This window comes from Alosa sapidissima, chromosome 7 (genome assembly GCF_018492685.1).
Source record: "Alosa sapidissima isolate fAloSap1 chromosome 7, fAloSap1.pri, whole genome shotgun sequence".
Classification (NCBI taxonomy): Eukaryota; Metazoa; Chordata; class Actinopteri; order Clupeiformes; family Clupeidae; genus Alosa; species Alosa sapidissima.
In genome coordinates, this window is record NC_055963.1 from 18735808 (window position 1) to 18751491 (window position 15684).

The 15684-nt window shown below is 42.6% G+C and overlaps 2 protein-coding genes and 1 non-coding gene across 5 annotated transcripts in view; 1 reads left to right on the forward strand and 2 right to left on the reverse strand.

The window, feature by feature from the left end:
* Nucleotides 1-2508: 2508 nt before the first annotated feature.
* On the reverse strand, nt 2509-6738 carry uts2a (urotensin 2, alpha). Its single transcript, XM_042098308.1, has 4 exons — nt 6633-6738; nt 5008-5106; nt 4462-4505; nt 2509-3164 (listed from the first exon to the last, which is right to left on the reverse strand). Exons 1-4 carry the CDS (start codon nt 6736-6738, stop codon nt 3069-3071), a joined length of 345 nt encoding a protein of 114 aa, XP_041954242.1. The 3' UTR covers nt 2509-3068.
* Nucleotides 3992-4156, reverse strand: LOC121714636. Its single transcript, XR_006033372.1, has one exon. It is a non-coding gene; the product is annotated as a U1 spliceosomal RNA (small nuclear RNA).
* Nucleotides 6739-9751: 3013 nt separating the features above from the next.
* Nucleotides 9752-15684, forward strand: part of LOC121713706 (serine/arginine repetitive matrix protein 1-like) — a 32083-nt gene continuing 26150 nt past the window's right edge. Inside the window, exons 1-2 of one of the 3 annotated variants that reach the window (XM_042098552.1) lie at nt 9752-9825; nt 11031-11182. In XM_042098552.1, coding sequence (XP_041954486.1) covers nt 11134-11182 — 49 coding nt within the window. In that variant the 5' untranslated portion in view covers nt 9752-9825; nt 11031-11133. Of the gene's footprint in view, nt 9826-9938; nt 10248-10404; nt 10619-11030; nt 11183-15684 lie in introns of those variants that run through there. The other 2 variants (XM_042098551.1, XM_042098553.1) reach the window with 2 other exon arrangements.

Sequence of the window (15684 nt, forward strand, 5' to 3'; positions counted from 1 at the left end):
TAAACACAATCAAACATTCCTGTGCAATTGCTGACTTTACCTTTAAGTTTGTACAATTCTTAAGTATATTTCAAAGGCTGTTTTCCTTTGTGTAAATAGCACAGTTTAGAGTGACAAGAGGCATGTGGGAGACAGAGAGGGAAATGACTATTGAGATCATGAAATGACTGCGGTCGTAATCAAACTCAGGTCTTCATGAGCACTAAGGCCTGTATGGGGTCAGGATGCGCCACCAGTTTTATACATTTTTGAATGTGACTCATGATTTAAGTGTGCATTATACTCATATACATCATGTCTGCAATATCAATAAGTTAAATCTCTGCATTTTGCTGTGAACAAATATCAAGACAGGAAAGGAATGTTAATGAAGTAAAGGAATTTATTAACCAATACTCACTGCTTAAACCTTAAAAAGCACAAAGCTTGCGTGCTGCCTGCAACTGCAGTGCCTGTTCAGTGTGTAGGAAAGGGATGTGATACTGAGAGCATCTGGCATGTGGTCCTGAGCTCCTAAGTGAGCTCTGTTGTGCTGTATGTTCCTGTACTGTGTGTTGTAGAGTAATGTCTTTGTGCTGCTGTGTTCTGCTCGTGTTGTGCTGTACAGATGATGGCTCTCCTGGCACTGACGTTAGCCCTGATGGGAGTGTCCGCGGTCAGGCAGGCGGACAGCCAGCCACTGCGCACAGAAGCCATGGAACTGACAGAGGTGGGTCTCATGGGGCTCCTTAGAACACACACAACACAAACACACACACGTACACGTACACGTATACACATGCACGCACACACACTCACATACCACACACACACACACACACACTCTCTCTCTCTCACACACACACACACACACACACACACCACACACACACACCACACACACACACACACACACCACACACACATACTTACAGTAAGCCCATACATATGCACACACACAAACGTATACACTTAGTCACACACACACACACACACACACACACACACACACACACACACACACACACACACACACACAGGGGAGACAGGGGTTGAGGGTAACAACCACAAACACAAGGAGATGTACAAAATCACATGAATGCACACACAAACACATACATACACACACACACACTCTCTCTTACACACACACACACACACACACACACACACACACACACACACACACACACACACACACACACACACACACACACACACGCACACACACACACACAAGATATACAACAATACTTCTCCTTTAAAGTAATATACTGCTTTAATAACAGATAGATAGATAGATAGATAGATAGATAGATATTTTATTGATCCCCAGGGGAAATTCAAGACAACAATCTACACATTAATAAAAATCTACACATCATAAAATACTAAACTAATTTATACAATTTTATGTGAGCCCCTTCATAGTAAAACCATTGATGCACCGGTTGATTTCATTTACTGCTGTACTTCCGCGCACCCAGTTAATCTTACAGCTCTACTCCTGTTAGCTTTCCTGAATTTCCCCTCGGGGATCAATAAAGTATCTATCTATCTATCTATCTATCTATCTATCTATTTATCTATCTATCTATCTATCTATCTATCTATTTATCTATCTATCTATTTATCTATCTATCTATCTATCTATCTATCTATTTATCTATCTATCTATTTATCTATCTATCTATTTATCTATCTATCTATCTATCTATCTATCTAGCTTTTAGCGTTGCTGCGAGCGGTGGGGCCTGTGGCTCGGCCGGTAGGAGAGGAGGCAGCGCTGGCGGCCGGCGGCTACCCAGGGGATAACGGGGGATTATTTGAAGGTGAGCAGATGGACAAGAGGGACCTGCCACGCCTGGGGGTCTCCATCTTCCGCTCCAATCCATCCAGAGTCACCAACAGTAAGACGTAAGTGCCAGAGCCTTTTACCGCAATCAGTCAGCACATGTACAGTGGTCACATTTAGAATCAGTGGACAGAGGAACACACTGATGTACTGCTATTTTGCCTCTTGGGAATTAAAGGTGTTAACCAAAGGATAATCATGATGTTGTATTTCCGCTATGCTCACACTTTTAAGAGGAAGCATGACTTTCAGCTATATGTAGTTTACTGGTTTACTGATTATCCGAGTAGCTGTCATAAAAACCATTCAACCTAGGCTTTATTCTCTCTCTCTCTCTGTGTGTCTCTCTCTCTTTTACACTGACGTTGGGCAGGTATAAGGACACAGGAAAATGTCGCACCTCCTACATGCATGAGAGGGGGGCTGGAATCCAGGGTTGAAAATCCACATCGTTGTCTGACACATGTGTCAGATAAAAATGCTATATTTAAAATCTATTTTCAGTACTGGCTATTTATATGTTCAGTTCTCTGTGAGATTTTTCTAAAATCTTCACAATGCTATGTATGTAAGCCCTGTGATGTAAATAAAGCTCTGCTCTGTCCTGGATCTTCCTGTTTTATTGTCATATTTTGTACACAACTAAATGGGTCCTATTGTGAGTATTCCCCAGTATGTATGTGGTAGAATAATGTAAACAGTAGAATAACAAACTGGAAAAAACAATAGACATATTATAGATGTACAAAAAATACATTTCCTCCACACTCCTCCAGCCATTTGTCTGATTGTTTATCAGTGAAATAATTGAAGGAAACAGAAATTGACTGATATGTGATTTTTCTAAATATATGGATTTATTGTTTTGATCATAACATCCATGGTGATCTCCATAGAATATGTAACATAAAATGTTTGTGGACATTCTGCAATAATGGTTGATATATAAAAATACCAATATACAATGCCACATTTAGTGTATGTGTGTGTGTGTGTGTGTGTATAAGGTTGCACGTGTGTACATTCAAGGCATTTAATATGTGTTTGAGGTGTGTGTGTGTGTGTGTGTGTGTGTGTGTGTGTGTGTGTGTGTGTGTGTGTGTGTGTGTGTGTCTGCAGGTTGTGGGATGAAGAGAGAGTGCATGCATACAGTTATTCTCGGAAGAAGAAGCCCTGTGTCAGCTGAACATTGTGTACAGTAGCTGTCGCTGCACCTGGTCACGTCCCCACAGTCTCAAACACAGTACTTCCAGAAGCAATCAGAACTCCTCTTTCTATATCCTCTCCACCCACTGTAGGGACGATAGTGCCGCTGTTTTGCCAGGAGTACCTGATTTATCCAGAGAAGAGCCGAGAGAGGAGCAGTGAAATTAACAGTTCATCATTATTTAATGGTCAGTTAATGAACAGTTCAGCATTATTAAATGGTCAGTTAATGAACTGTTCATCATTATTTAATGGTCAGTTAATAAACTGTTCATCATTACTCTGTATGGTGAATATATAAACAAGTGGTTCATCATTCATTACAATAAAGGAGTCCCTGTGGCCCGCGGGCCGAATCCGGTCCGCCAAGCGCATTAATCCATCCCACCGAGCATTTAATTAGGTTATCAGGCTGCTCGCTATTTTTTTCCTGCAATAGAGGCTATGTTGATTAGCTTTACTGCAAACTGCTTTTCACTCTTCTTAGAGAATGTTTACAATGTCAATGTCAAAAACATCATGTTACATTGCAGCAGATCTAACTTATATGTTAACGTTAACGTTTTGCTATTCCATTTAATTGGGAATGCGTCTGAAGGGAGAGAGAACAGCAGATTCCAGCTGGCTTGTCATTGTTGATAATTGATATCTCCTTCTTATAAGTATAGTATAGTATATATACCCTGTTTTGATCCCGTGAGGGAAATTTGGTCTCTGCATTTATCCCAATCCGTGAATTAGTGAAACACACTCAGCACACAGTGAACACACAGTGAGGTGAAGTACACACTAATCCCGACGCAGTGAGCTGCCTGCTACAGCGGCGCTCAGGGAGCAGTGAGTGGTTAGGTGCCTTGCTCAAGGGCACTTCTGCCGTTCCTACTGGTCGGGGTTCGAACCAGCAACCCTCTGGTTACAAGTCCGAAGCGCTAACCAGTAGGCCGCGAAAACCAGGGGAGAGCGCAAACACAGTCCCCCACTACCAGAAATTTTGCAGTCGAGATTCCAACATTTGAGGAATTCGCAGGGGTCAGCATGACCGGCTGTGCAATGGCCGAGCCTCGCCCTGGGCAAACAACCTTTTTGACCATTGTATCTCCCCTGCCAGGTAAGTATGTTATAAGAAACTTTTAAAAGGAAATCATGAAAGCAACAGTAGTTTCCACTACTGACCACTAGTGACAGTGCATGTATACTCACAGGGGCACCGCTGGAAGGGGCGAGGGGCGAATCTAAGGGCCCAGCACTGACAGGGGCCACCCAGAAAGCCCCCCCCCCCCCCCCCCCCGAAATCCTCCCCCTATTACTATTTATTATTGGGGGGCCCAGAATTATTGTCTGTCATAGGGCCCACATTTTCAAGCAGCTCCCCTGCACACTCATTATGTGTGTTATATTTGACAAAGGACAACGGATCTCACCTGTCTCAGGGCCTCTCTAGGGACTAGTCCAGCTGCTGTGAGACCTGAGAAAGACACACGTTAATGTCTCTGATTCCTGACTCTTTAGTCCTTACAGCACAGGCATCCTCAAAGACTTAAATCTCAGTCATGTTTAACAATTTGTCCAATCCTCTGTTCAGGATTAAGCCTAATAATACATACAGTACACTGTAGTTCACCTGTCCTATAATGTCATGTCACCTTGGCTTTGACATTAGCTAATCTAGACATTAGCTACTACACAGTACACAGTAGCTTGATTGTTCTACTTCAGATAAAATGAGTCAACATAATTTTGCATTATGGTTATTAATGTGTTCACACTGTTTTGTATTTGTTGCTAAGATGCAAGATTAATGACTAGATGACTCAAAAAACATTTCTCAGAGACTGTTTCTCAGATGACTCAGAGACTGATAATTTTCATTTGTATACATCTCCTGGAAGATAGACAGTTGCAGTTTTGTGATGACATTTGGATCAAGATAACGTAATGTGAAACATCTGAGTCATAAGTGTGTTTACCGTTGGTGTTGAACAGTGGGGAGAGGTCAAGCGCAGAGCCTCTGGAGTCAGACAGAGACATCTCCTCTGGGGTAGTCATGCCGTCCTCCTCCATCAATACTGAGGGAAGTTGCACAAACAGTAAGGCCACTGCCCTGCCCACTCACACAGTGATCACAAACTTTTTAGTGACACTTTACGGTAAGGGTACATGAATCATCATGAATTCATGCATGAATTAATTCATGAATTATGCATTAGGCCTACTTAATTCCGTTATATCTTATGAATCATCAGGAATTGACATGCGTTCATAGTCTATCATGAGTTCATAGTCTTAGCCTGGGTGTTCCCATGCTGCCTTGCGCACGATTTGATTCACGCTGCTAAGGCAGCCTGGAGACCATGGAGCAAATTTTCGCCTGAGATAGGGAACCAATCACAGAACAGGGGGGAAAGCAAGACGATGATGAGCTATGCACAGACGCATTTGATAGACATCCGTGGCACCCAATAAACGGATCTGGGCATTTTTTTCAAATACGAGAAAATGAACGTTTGGTTCCCAGACCACGTCTCATTGAGAAGTGGTAGTGCTAGCCAGGCTATCATAGTCTATCTATCTATCTATCTTCTTTCCCACTGTTGCCATAGTGTTTGCCCAGAGGTCAAAGGGAGGTCAGGCTATGGGCTGTGTAAAGTTCAAATTCAGTTGCTATTATAGTACTGAATAAATAAAATAGATTTCTTTCTGAGGCTGATGTTCATTCAGTAGTGAAAAGTTAAAACACCACCCCCACCCCCCTAACCCCATCCAAATGTGCATAGAACAGAATCTCATCCTACACAGATCACCAATATCTGAGTGTTTTTAAAGTAACGTCATTAATTCAGAGGTAGGGCTGTCAATCGATTAAACAAAATCAACAACATCAAATTAATTACATACTCTGTGATTAATTAATCTAAATTATTCGCATATAATTTTTACTGTGAAAGTATTTTAAATATTTAAATTCAAACGAATCATTGAATAATCAGCATATAGTGACATTAAAGTTCAAAAAATATTTTATTATTATTTTCACTGTTCAAATAATGGCCATAATAATCTATGATATGACCTAATATGCTGAGGAAATAAATTCAAAAGTGCTTCGGGAGGAAGGTTTTTTTCACATACAAGGCATTTCAGGCCACAGATATGGGGACACAATGAAAATAAATTAACACTCCCCTCAATGTCAACACTATTTCTTTGCATTGATGTGTGACTTTAGAGTTGACGAACTCCGATATGATATGCAAATTCCTTGCTGCAGACATTGCAGAGGACTTTATTTTAATAAACACTATATTTTTATCAACACCATCAGGCCGTTTTTAAAAGTAAATGTTCCAATCAATGATCTAGGCGGCACATTTTCTTCTCTCTTCTTCATTTTACAGTTAAATGGTTACTGACTAGAACGGCTCGGGGTCAAAGGTCATACCGAATCGATTAATCTGCGCTATTTTTTTTAATCAGTTATTTTTTCTCAGATTAATTAATCGAAATTAATCAGTTATTTTAACAGCCCTATTCAGAGGTAATTTGTAGACCGACACACACACACCATATGAAGCCCTGTGAAAGTGGTACTCACCAGGCCCGGCGTAAGGCATCTCGGCTGAGTCTGAGACAGGGTGGCCAGTCAGGGTCCCAGCGCTGACCAGCAGCAAGGCACAGGACAGGAGGAGGTTCCCGATCATTTTTGCACAGTGGAGGGGGGAGAGAGAGACAAAATGGCTGCAGGTCACACCCTGGCTGTGGGGAGTCTTCGATGTCTCTCCTGGCCCTGTCTCTAGGGATTATATACCCCTGTGTGGCGTGGCGTGACATGGTTTTGTGCGTAGTGGACGTTTCATAGGGGCCCTGCAATGGTGTCACCTCCCCCCCCACTCCACCATTCATAAATGTGCATCATGCATAAATCACAGATGCTGGTAAAACCAACAAATAGACAGCACAATAAAAATGCAAACATGAGACACATGCTTCTCCATTTGACAGGGAGATTTAACGGTGTTGACCGCCATTAGCCTATTTTTGCTTCTGCTTTTACTACTTGAGTTCAGGTGTGCAGACGGGCCCTTCATCAACGCCTGTGTGAGTAATAGGCAAAAGAAGGCCCCTGGACCAATTTTCTGAACAACATCTTTAATCTTTCCACTGTTCTCAATCTTGGTGATAGATTTAGCATTTAGGGAATGTGTTGTTTGTGCTGTTTACTTTTCAGTGTGCAGGCCTTAAGAGGCCATATTAGCATACATTTGGGGCTCAAATAGACAATATGTCAGGTAATAGATAACTTTTTTTTTCTGGAACGTCAAACATCGGAAACATCTAACAGCGTCTTACTCCAACTCTAGCATGGCTGTGCCGAATTAGTTTGTGTAATTGCCTGGATGAGGTAGAATTTACTGGGCTAGGGCGATTGAGGGCAGTCGCGTCAATTCAAGCTCATAAATATCAGGAGCCTGCCGCTTGGCATTTGTTGATGGAGTTTAAAATAGGTCAGATGTCTGTATGTGAATCAGCTTGATTGATGAACTCATCATCTCCAAGCCTTGTTCCCAACCAAATGATGCATCGACGGTCTCTGTTTTTTCTTACAATAGCCATAAACATATTTATGTGCACTGGCAGAGTGGACTAAGACAGGGAGGCTGCCACTGATTAACCGTTCTGTTTAAAAGACCAAGGCAGACAGCATACAAATGACTCACTCGGGCACCTTATGAGACAAAGGCTTGTTCAGGTTGTTTTTGTTTGTGTTTCATTTTGACTTGACCTCTGAATCAGTTTCCTTTTTAACTAAATGTGGAGAATGAGACAGTTTGTTTTAGAAGACCACAGAAATGGTTTCAAGGTCTAGTATGTTTTAACTTTTATCTGTCCTATTGCAGTGTTTCAGTCAGTGACATCGAAGCAATATTGTAAACAGACCAAGACTGTTCAATGGAAATAATTAAGCTAAACCTGACAACAAAGGGAAGAGGACTTTGTATGTAGGCCATAAAGTTTGACATTGGGCCTGCGGTGAATTCTGTGGCATATTAGAGGTCATTTGGTAGTAATCAAATATGTTGCTTCACTGATCATCCCTCAGTAAGCACCACACATTAAAGGAATTATCCAGAGTAAAATGCACTTTAGATCAATTTACGGATGATTGGGAGTACATACGTTGAGTTGACATCCAAATCATGTCATTCGGATGTGTTTTGAGAAAGTTCGATGTTACTGTTTATAGTCAAAGCTCGTTAGCGTGGAAGTGAGAAGGGCATATTATTTCGCCGCTACAAAGCGCTATTTTTATACCTCTTCTACAGTTCCAAACAACATTGCACTTACGTGGTAGTGAGTAGAGGGTCCCTAAAGCCAAACCGAAGTATCCCGAGGTCTTTATGTGGTCGGATAGAGAGTCCAGAATGAATTTCATCAAGCCAGTACCTTTCCGGAAATGTTGCCATCTTTGCTGCCATCTTTAGGGGAAAGTCCGTAGGAGTCGATTGCCAAGCGTGCTCTGGAAATTCACAATTTCGTCGCCGTTTAAAAAAAAAAAAAAAAAACATAGTCCAGTATTTCTTTTGAAATTGAAATGAAGTTGTATGGACTGGACTATGTTTTTTTTTTTTTTTTTTTAAACGGCAACGAAATTGTGAATTTCCAGAGCGACTCCTACGGACTTTCCCCTAAAGATGGCAGCAAAGATGGCAACATTTCCAGAAAGGCACTGGCTTGATGAAATTCATTCTGGACTCTCTATCCGACCACATAAAGACCTCGGGATACTTCGGTTTGGCTTTAGGGACCCTCTACTCACTACCACGTAAGTGTAATGTTGTTTGGAACTGTAGAAGAGGTATAAAAATAGCGTTTTTTAGCGGCAAAATAATATGCCCTTCTCACTTCCACGCTAACGAGCTTTGACTAGAAACGGTAACATCGAACTTTCTTAAAACACATCCGAATGACATGATTTGGATGTCAACTCAACGTATGTACTCCCAATCAACCGTAAATTGATCTAAAGTGCATTTTACTCCAGATAATTCCTTTAAGGTCAATCAACATAATAGGTTATTCAATTTCAGACTACACTGCTATCCAGTAATGCTTTACTCCAGCAGGGGGCAGAAAATGACAAAAGACATGAGGTGCGAGTGCTGTGAAGATAACTAGTAGGCCTCCACATTGAGTATTTAAAGGGGCCAAATGTGCATAAAAATGCTTCCAGACAGAGAAATAATTGTAAAAATGTAAAGACTAAGGACACACCGAAAATCATATCAAATAATGTTTGATAATAAAGTCATATAGTTGTAACAGTCAAATAATAAAATCTCATAAATTAACACTTTAATAACATACCCAGAAGTAAAATCAACAATAACACTACAGTACTGATGCAACTGCCACTACTGCTATATGCTACTTCTACTAAAATAATAAAATAATAAGTCAAATAATAAAGTCACATAGTTATAAATTAACGCTTTAATAACCCAGAAGTAGTTGCCTATGCAGCAATGATAACAGAAGTACTGCTGCTGCTACTGCTGTTAATAGACTAGGCTACTACTATTACCAGGCTACTAATAATAATAATAATAATGATAAAACAATTGCTGGTGTTGTTATTGTAAATATTATGTTTCATCCATGATTTTATTCACCCTGCAATAGCCACATAGCCTAATTTCAAGTCGCAAAGCCTCACTGCCAACAGAGCACATCCAGCCTTCAGACCTCTCCCAGGGTTGTGGCGCTTCTTGGCAAATTAACTACAGCTAGTAAGTAGACAATATTATATGCATAAAACAGTGTTTCTATTCAATTACATCAAATTATGTATTTAATGATTAACACTTGAACAACCTCTTAGAAAACGACAAGGCTCCCAATTAGTGTGACGCAAGAGTATAGACGAAGTTTGTCCATGCGGGCTTCCATTGTCCAAGTCTGTCAGCTTTGTTCATTGACAAAAGTTAGGGATGTCTTATTCCAAGACGGCCGTCTGATATTACCCTACTGGTTAAGTGGCAAACAGTGGCAACATGTATGTAGAGGGAAACGTTTTTCTGTACAGTTTGACGCCTTTTAAATTGAACGTATAGTCTAGTCTGGCCGTGAAAAGGATTTGGCGACGCTGCTCTTAGGAACAACCGAGGGACACATTTGGGATATTGAATTCGTTGGAAGGTTTTGGTGTTAGGTAAGTTGTGTGTAATTTCTCTATGCATAACATTCGTGTTGTGTTTTCACCCTGCAGACTTGGTTATCGCCGCATATTTATAACAAGAGACAAATGGGAGTAGGGAATTGCCACCAGCACTGGATTCGCTTGGAACGCGGAACTAGTTATTGCTGGGTTAGTCACAGAGCGACTCATCTCGGTAAACATTTGTGAAGTTAATCATCACTGAGTCAAATTGTTAGAAGGATTGACTTATCAAATTAGCTTTTGTTGACTGTTTTGATATCAATCGTTGGATACTAATCTTGAAAGGGAAAGCAGTCTACGTTGCCAAAATTCACTCTGAAACTCCGGTGTTTTGAATTGTGAACGCACGTGCACACGCACAGGTAGGCTAATTATGCAACACGAATAGGCTATTTGTAACATTAACCTGCTCAACTCACAATTTTAGATTTCAGTATTTGTGGCAATTTTATCCTAAGACTGATAAAAAAAAAAAAGCCCTAATCACTTTCACCAAACAATGGTAATGTTATTCCCAGCGTTATTGCCTTGTCATTTTTCTGGCGAGCTATTTGAAACCACCTGTCACCTCAATAGTCACCCAACACCACGCTGTAAAATTATGTCGAATTGCTTTGATGTATGTATATGCCCCAGAGGATTAGTGTGAATACTGAAGACATTCTTTGAAAGCGTTTCGTGCACACTCTCTGGTAGAGAGACAGGCTGAGTGCCTCCTCCGCTCGATTTTTTTAGAAATGTAATCCTGTTCTTCTCTACCCACTCTCTCTCCAGCGCTCTCTTCCCTGGCATAGAAGCCGGAGCCGCAGCCTAGAGTTGTCGGAGCCGTGGGTTCAATGAGGATCTGAGCGCTGCCTGCCTGCCTGTCAGGACCGCCATGGCGGAGCTCGAGATAGATCAATCCAACCTGCCTCGGGTCGAAGAGGGTAAGTCTTGGTCACAGCTGTCATTGTCAGCTCTCCAGGAAGGCTAATGTTATTATGTGGTGTGAGTTTTATTCTAGTGCATGCTCAGCAAGTTCTGTTCTTGTGTGAGATGGCATGGGGAATGTTTAGTGTGAGGTTGCACCAGGTTACTCTTCGCTTCTGGTGTGTTGAGGTATTTTGTCATTGTGCATGTGCAACTATAAAGTTTGCCACTTGCTTGACTGTTTGTATGTCTTTCTCAGCACTATTCTTGAGACTGTCCCTTGGTCTAGGATGGGTGGCAAGTTGTTGTTTTGGTAAAACAAATGAGCAGACTAGTCTGAGCTGACTAATGAGCTGACTAATGCATGCAGGGTGGGGTGGTGACTGCCATCTCATCTACTGTAGCTCTCTCTCTCTCTCTCTGTCTCACTGGATGCACTGCAGAGTCTGGATGGCTGTGATAAGACCTCAGACTCATGATTTCCATTCCAGATGCCTTCCATATTCAATTTCAGGAAGGGTGATCACTCACCAAATGAAGGCTCTGGAATTTTATTTTCTTAAAAAAAAGACAGTCCTTATCGCCTAGACCAGTGTTTCTCAAACTTTTCAGACCAAGGACCACTTAACCAATAAATAAAAACCTCACAGATTAAAAACAAAAAAGAGTAGACCTACTTCAACAGTATAATACACAATAGGCCTACTCACTGAACCACCATGCTTATTGTCTTTGCACCTTGCTTAGTGTCAGAGGATTCAAATGGTTTAAACTGTCATACAATACAACTCGCACACAATGGCAGTGTTGCAGAACTTTTTGGATTCACATACAAGTTGGCTCAATATTGCAAACAACTCATCTATATTATATTTTACCATGTCTTGCTCATGGACCACTTGGGATAGCTTGGGGACCACACTTTGAGAAACACTGGCCCAGACGGTACTTCCCGTCAATGAAATGCCATGCTCGATACCTGAAGGCAGTGGTTGGCATTTCCATGTGGATTAGCAGACCATAAGTGGCATGACTGTATAATAGTTCTTAAGCTGCAGTATGTGACTAAACCTTACTTTTGTGACTGTGTTATTCTTGTGACTGTAATCTAGTCCTACTGGTGCAGTGTTGCCACATGGAGATAAATGTTGTGGTAGGTGATGGGATTTAGGGCACAGAGCTTGACTCTGCATTTCTCTCGTGGGGCAATAAATGACGGTCAGTGGGGTGGGGGTTCCCCTCACTGACCCTCTTTCCCAGCACAATGAGTTCATTGTGTGCGAGTTTCATTTTTACGCTTAAACAAGCAGTGGTAAACCAAACAAAGCCACCATTGGACATCAATGAGCTGGAATCTGCACGTCCCCCAATGTAATTGGTGTACATACAGGAGGGCTACAGAGTAAGGCCCCCACCTTAGCCTTACTTTTTTCACTGCAGGTATTTTAATTAAATAGTCAATCCCTCAATATGGCTGCTCCCTGAAGTTCAAGGGTAGTCTCAGATTGTTTATGTAGTCCTACACTGGTTATTTGTACGAAGAAGCATAGACTTCCCATTCCCACACATGCTCTTCTCTGTGTATCCTGCATTTTCTCTCTCTCTCTCTCCCGCTCCCTCTCCCTCTCTCTCTCTCACATATATCCGGGTCTTGCCTTTAAAGACCCCAAGCCAAGTAAGCTCTCTTTGTTTTCACTCCATTGCTTATCAGTTCCTGTGTGTGTTTTTTTTTTTGTTGCTTTGTTTTCTTTTTCATGGACAACTCTCCTGATCTAGCCTGACCGACCCCGGCCCCCAGCCCCCCTCCCCACACCCACATACACAAACACAATCCTTTCTTCCTGTCCTCATGTCTCTCCCCCAGTCCCTGAGGAGTCGGCTGGGGCTCCATCATGCCCTCTCCCCTCTGACATCCTCACACACTGACACCGCTTGACCCAGGGAAAAGGACTCTCACCAGGCCAGACAGCTATTTATAGCAGGAGCCCTGGAGCGGAGTGACCCAGGCTATACTTTAAGGTGAGGCAGAGATGGATCAGCCATGGTTAGACGGTGGGTGGGTGGGTGGGTGTTTGGATGGATGGATGGGGCTGGGTAGAGTCAGACCTATAAATAGGCGCTCTGTTGCTTTTTGAATTTCTCCCTGCTACAAACACCCACTCTCTCTTCCTGATCCTTTTGGATGATTGGTTATGTTGACACCAAGGGTACATACGGAAACACTTAAGACATGTCATATTTGGAACTCTTCCCTTTGCTTCCCTCTCTTTCTGTCCTAATGACTGTGTGTGCTCTCTCTGTGCAGCTCATACCTTTCTCTCTTGAGAATGTGGTTTTCCTTTGACTTTTTTTTTTTTTTTCTTTCATTCTCTGTGCTTAACTCTTTTGTTGTCTTGGATAGCAGACCCTATACCTTTTTCCTTTTTGATACTTTTCTTTCTTTTCTGTCTGTCTTTCGTTTGTTCTTTCTTTCATTCTTTCATTATTGTCTTTCTTTTGTTTCGTTCTTGTCTTTCTTTTGTTTCGTTTCATTCTTTCTGTCTGTCTGTCTTTTGTTCTCTCTCGTTCTTTCTCCCTTTCTTATGCGCAGTTGCTCCAGACATGACGTGAGTGCAGACTGCCGAGAGTGGGGGGCTGTGCTGGATGTGCTGTGCTCTCAGCGGAGGAAGTGATGGAAGGGGAACTGTGTTGTTTTTTCCATGCTGGTCAAGGCCATGTGCTCATGACTGCAGCATGCATGTTTTCCTCCGCTCTGGGCCAACAGAGGAGGAATGTGTGCAGGCCATTCATCTCCTCCTGCCCGAGCCCCCCCCCCCCCCCAAAGCCAATTTTGTCCACCGCAACTATTGGGACCTAATTATAATGTCAGATACACGTCAGAGCTTGGACAAGTTGGACAAGTCCATTCAGTGTCAGTTTAATGAGAGTGCAGGGACTTGCAGTACTTATGGTGAAATTACCACACTTACATTGTGGATGAATTCCAATTGCAGGTCTGATTCTGAATGAGAAACGGTAGCCTTAAGCTGTGCCTGAAGGTTCTCTTAAGCTTTTTTTGTGTGTTGATGTCGCCATCTGCATGTTGGTGGGCTGGGCCTGGGCTGCGTCAAAACAACTGAAAAACCTGTTGGACTCATTTCAGCTCACGCACTCCCCTAGCTGCTGCAACTCGAGCAGCAGGCTTTTTTTCTCTTCTCAAACTACTGCAGGCTTTTGGAAAGGGAAAGAAAAGTGAGTTTACCTGACGGCACATTAGTCCAGCCAGCCAGCCAGCCAGCCAGCTGAAGTGAGCCAGGGCTAAAACTCTCCCTCTCATCTGCTGCACAGTCTGCCTGGTCCAGATTACTGTACGTGTAATCCCACCTGGGGTACGCTAGGCCTGACTGCAGAAGGTCCAGATTACGTGTAATCCCACCTGGTGTGCGCTGGGCCTGACCGCAGCAGAAACAATAGCAGCAGGTGGCTTATCCAGTTAAGGGCTCAGCCAGACTCAGTGGGATTTCCCAGTGTAAGGCGCGTTGTGGCTCGAGCTGCACGCCTTTTCCCAAATGCACTCTGTCCATTGGCATGTCTGAACAGAAGCGTGAAAGCCGCGACACTTGACCTGTTTTGAGAAACAATGCTCGGCATGTAAACAAACACGTCGGCAAGGTCAGTCCTGAAACATCAGCACATCAGATGTGTCAAGAGTGCCTGCAGCTTATGCCAAATAAGTCAAATAATTGCGACATATGCTAAGAACAAGCTAAGGCTGGCTGCTTGGAGTCCGCATCAACGGGGCCTAAGCATTTGTTAGCTTAGGCATTTGTCAGCAAAGCCTTTATATATCCATAGTAGTATAATAGTATTTCTGATATGTTGCTGATTGGATCATAAACGGCCACAGCAACAAAGGGGAATGACTGACTCTTCTCTAATAACTGTGTTACATGTTATTTTCTGTATTTCTGATATGTTGCTGATTGGATCATAAACCCTGTTTATGGTAGCAAGGCACCTGAGGTATAATGTGTAGTGGCTCTAGACCTTGTAGTGCTCCTAGAGTGGGGGGTGGTGGTCACAGATGGACTAAGTCGAGTTGCTGAAGGCCTCACATACAAACTAACATACACACAAAACACACACACAAACATACACACACAGAGCTGCAGATTCTCCCTTGGCTGTTTACAGACTCAAAGACAAAGGCAGCAGCACATCTTCAATGGTGCTCAGTGCTCTGGCTGCGCTTGTGCAAAAGCTGCTCTAAAAGGCTCATTGTTGGAGATCAGTAGGGCAGGTACGGAAAGGGAAGGTCTGTGTGTGTCTGTGTATGTCTGTGTCTGTGAACCGTCTTTGTTTTTGTCTTTGTCTTTGGGGGGACCATGAACACAAAGAGCCCTTTTTGTGCCTTCACTGAAGAGGGCAAACCTCAAGGGTGGGACCTGTTCTGACCCCCTAACTGAAGATGACTTCTGTTTAGATTTGTGTGTGTGTGTGTGTGTGTGTGTGTGGGGAGAGCATTGTACTAGGTACTAAC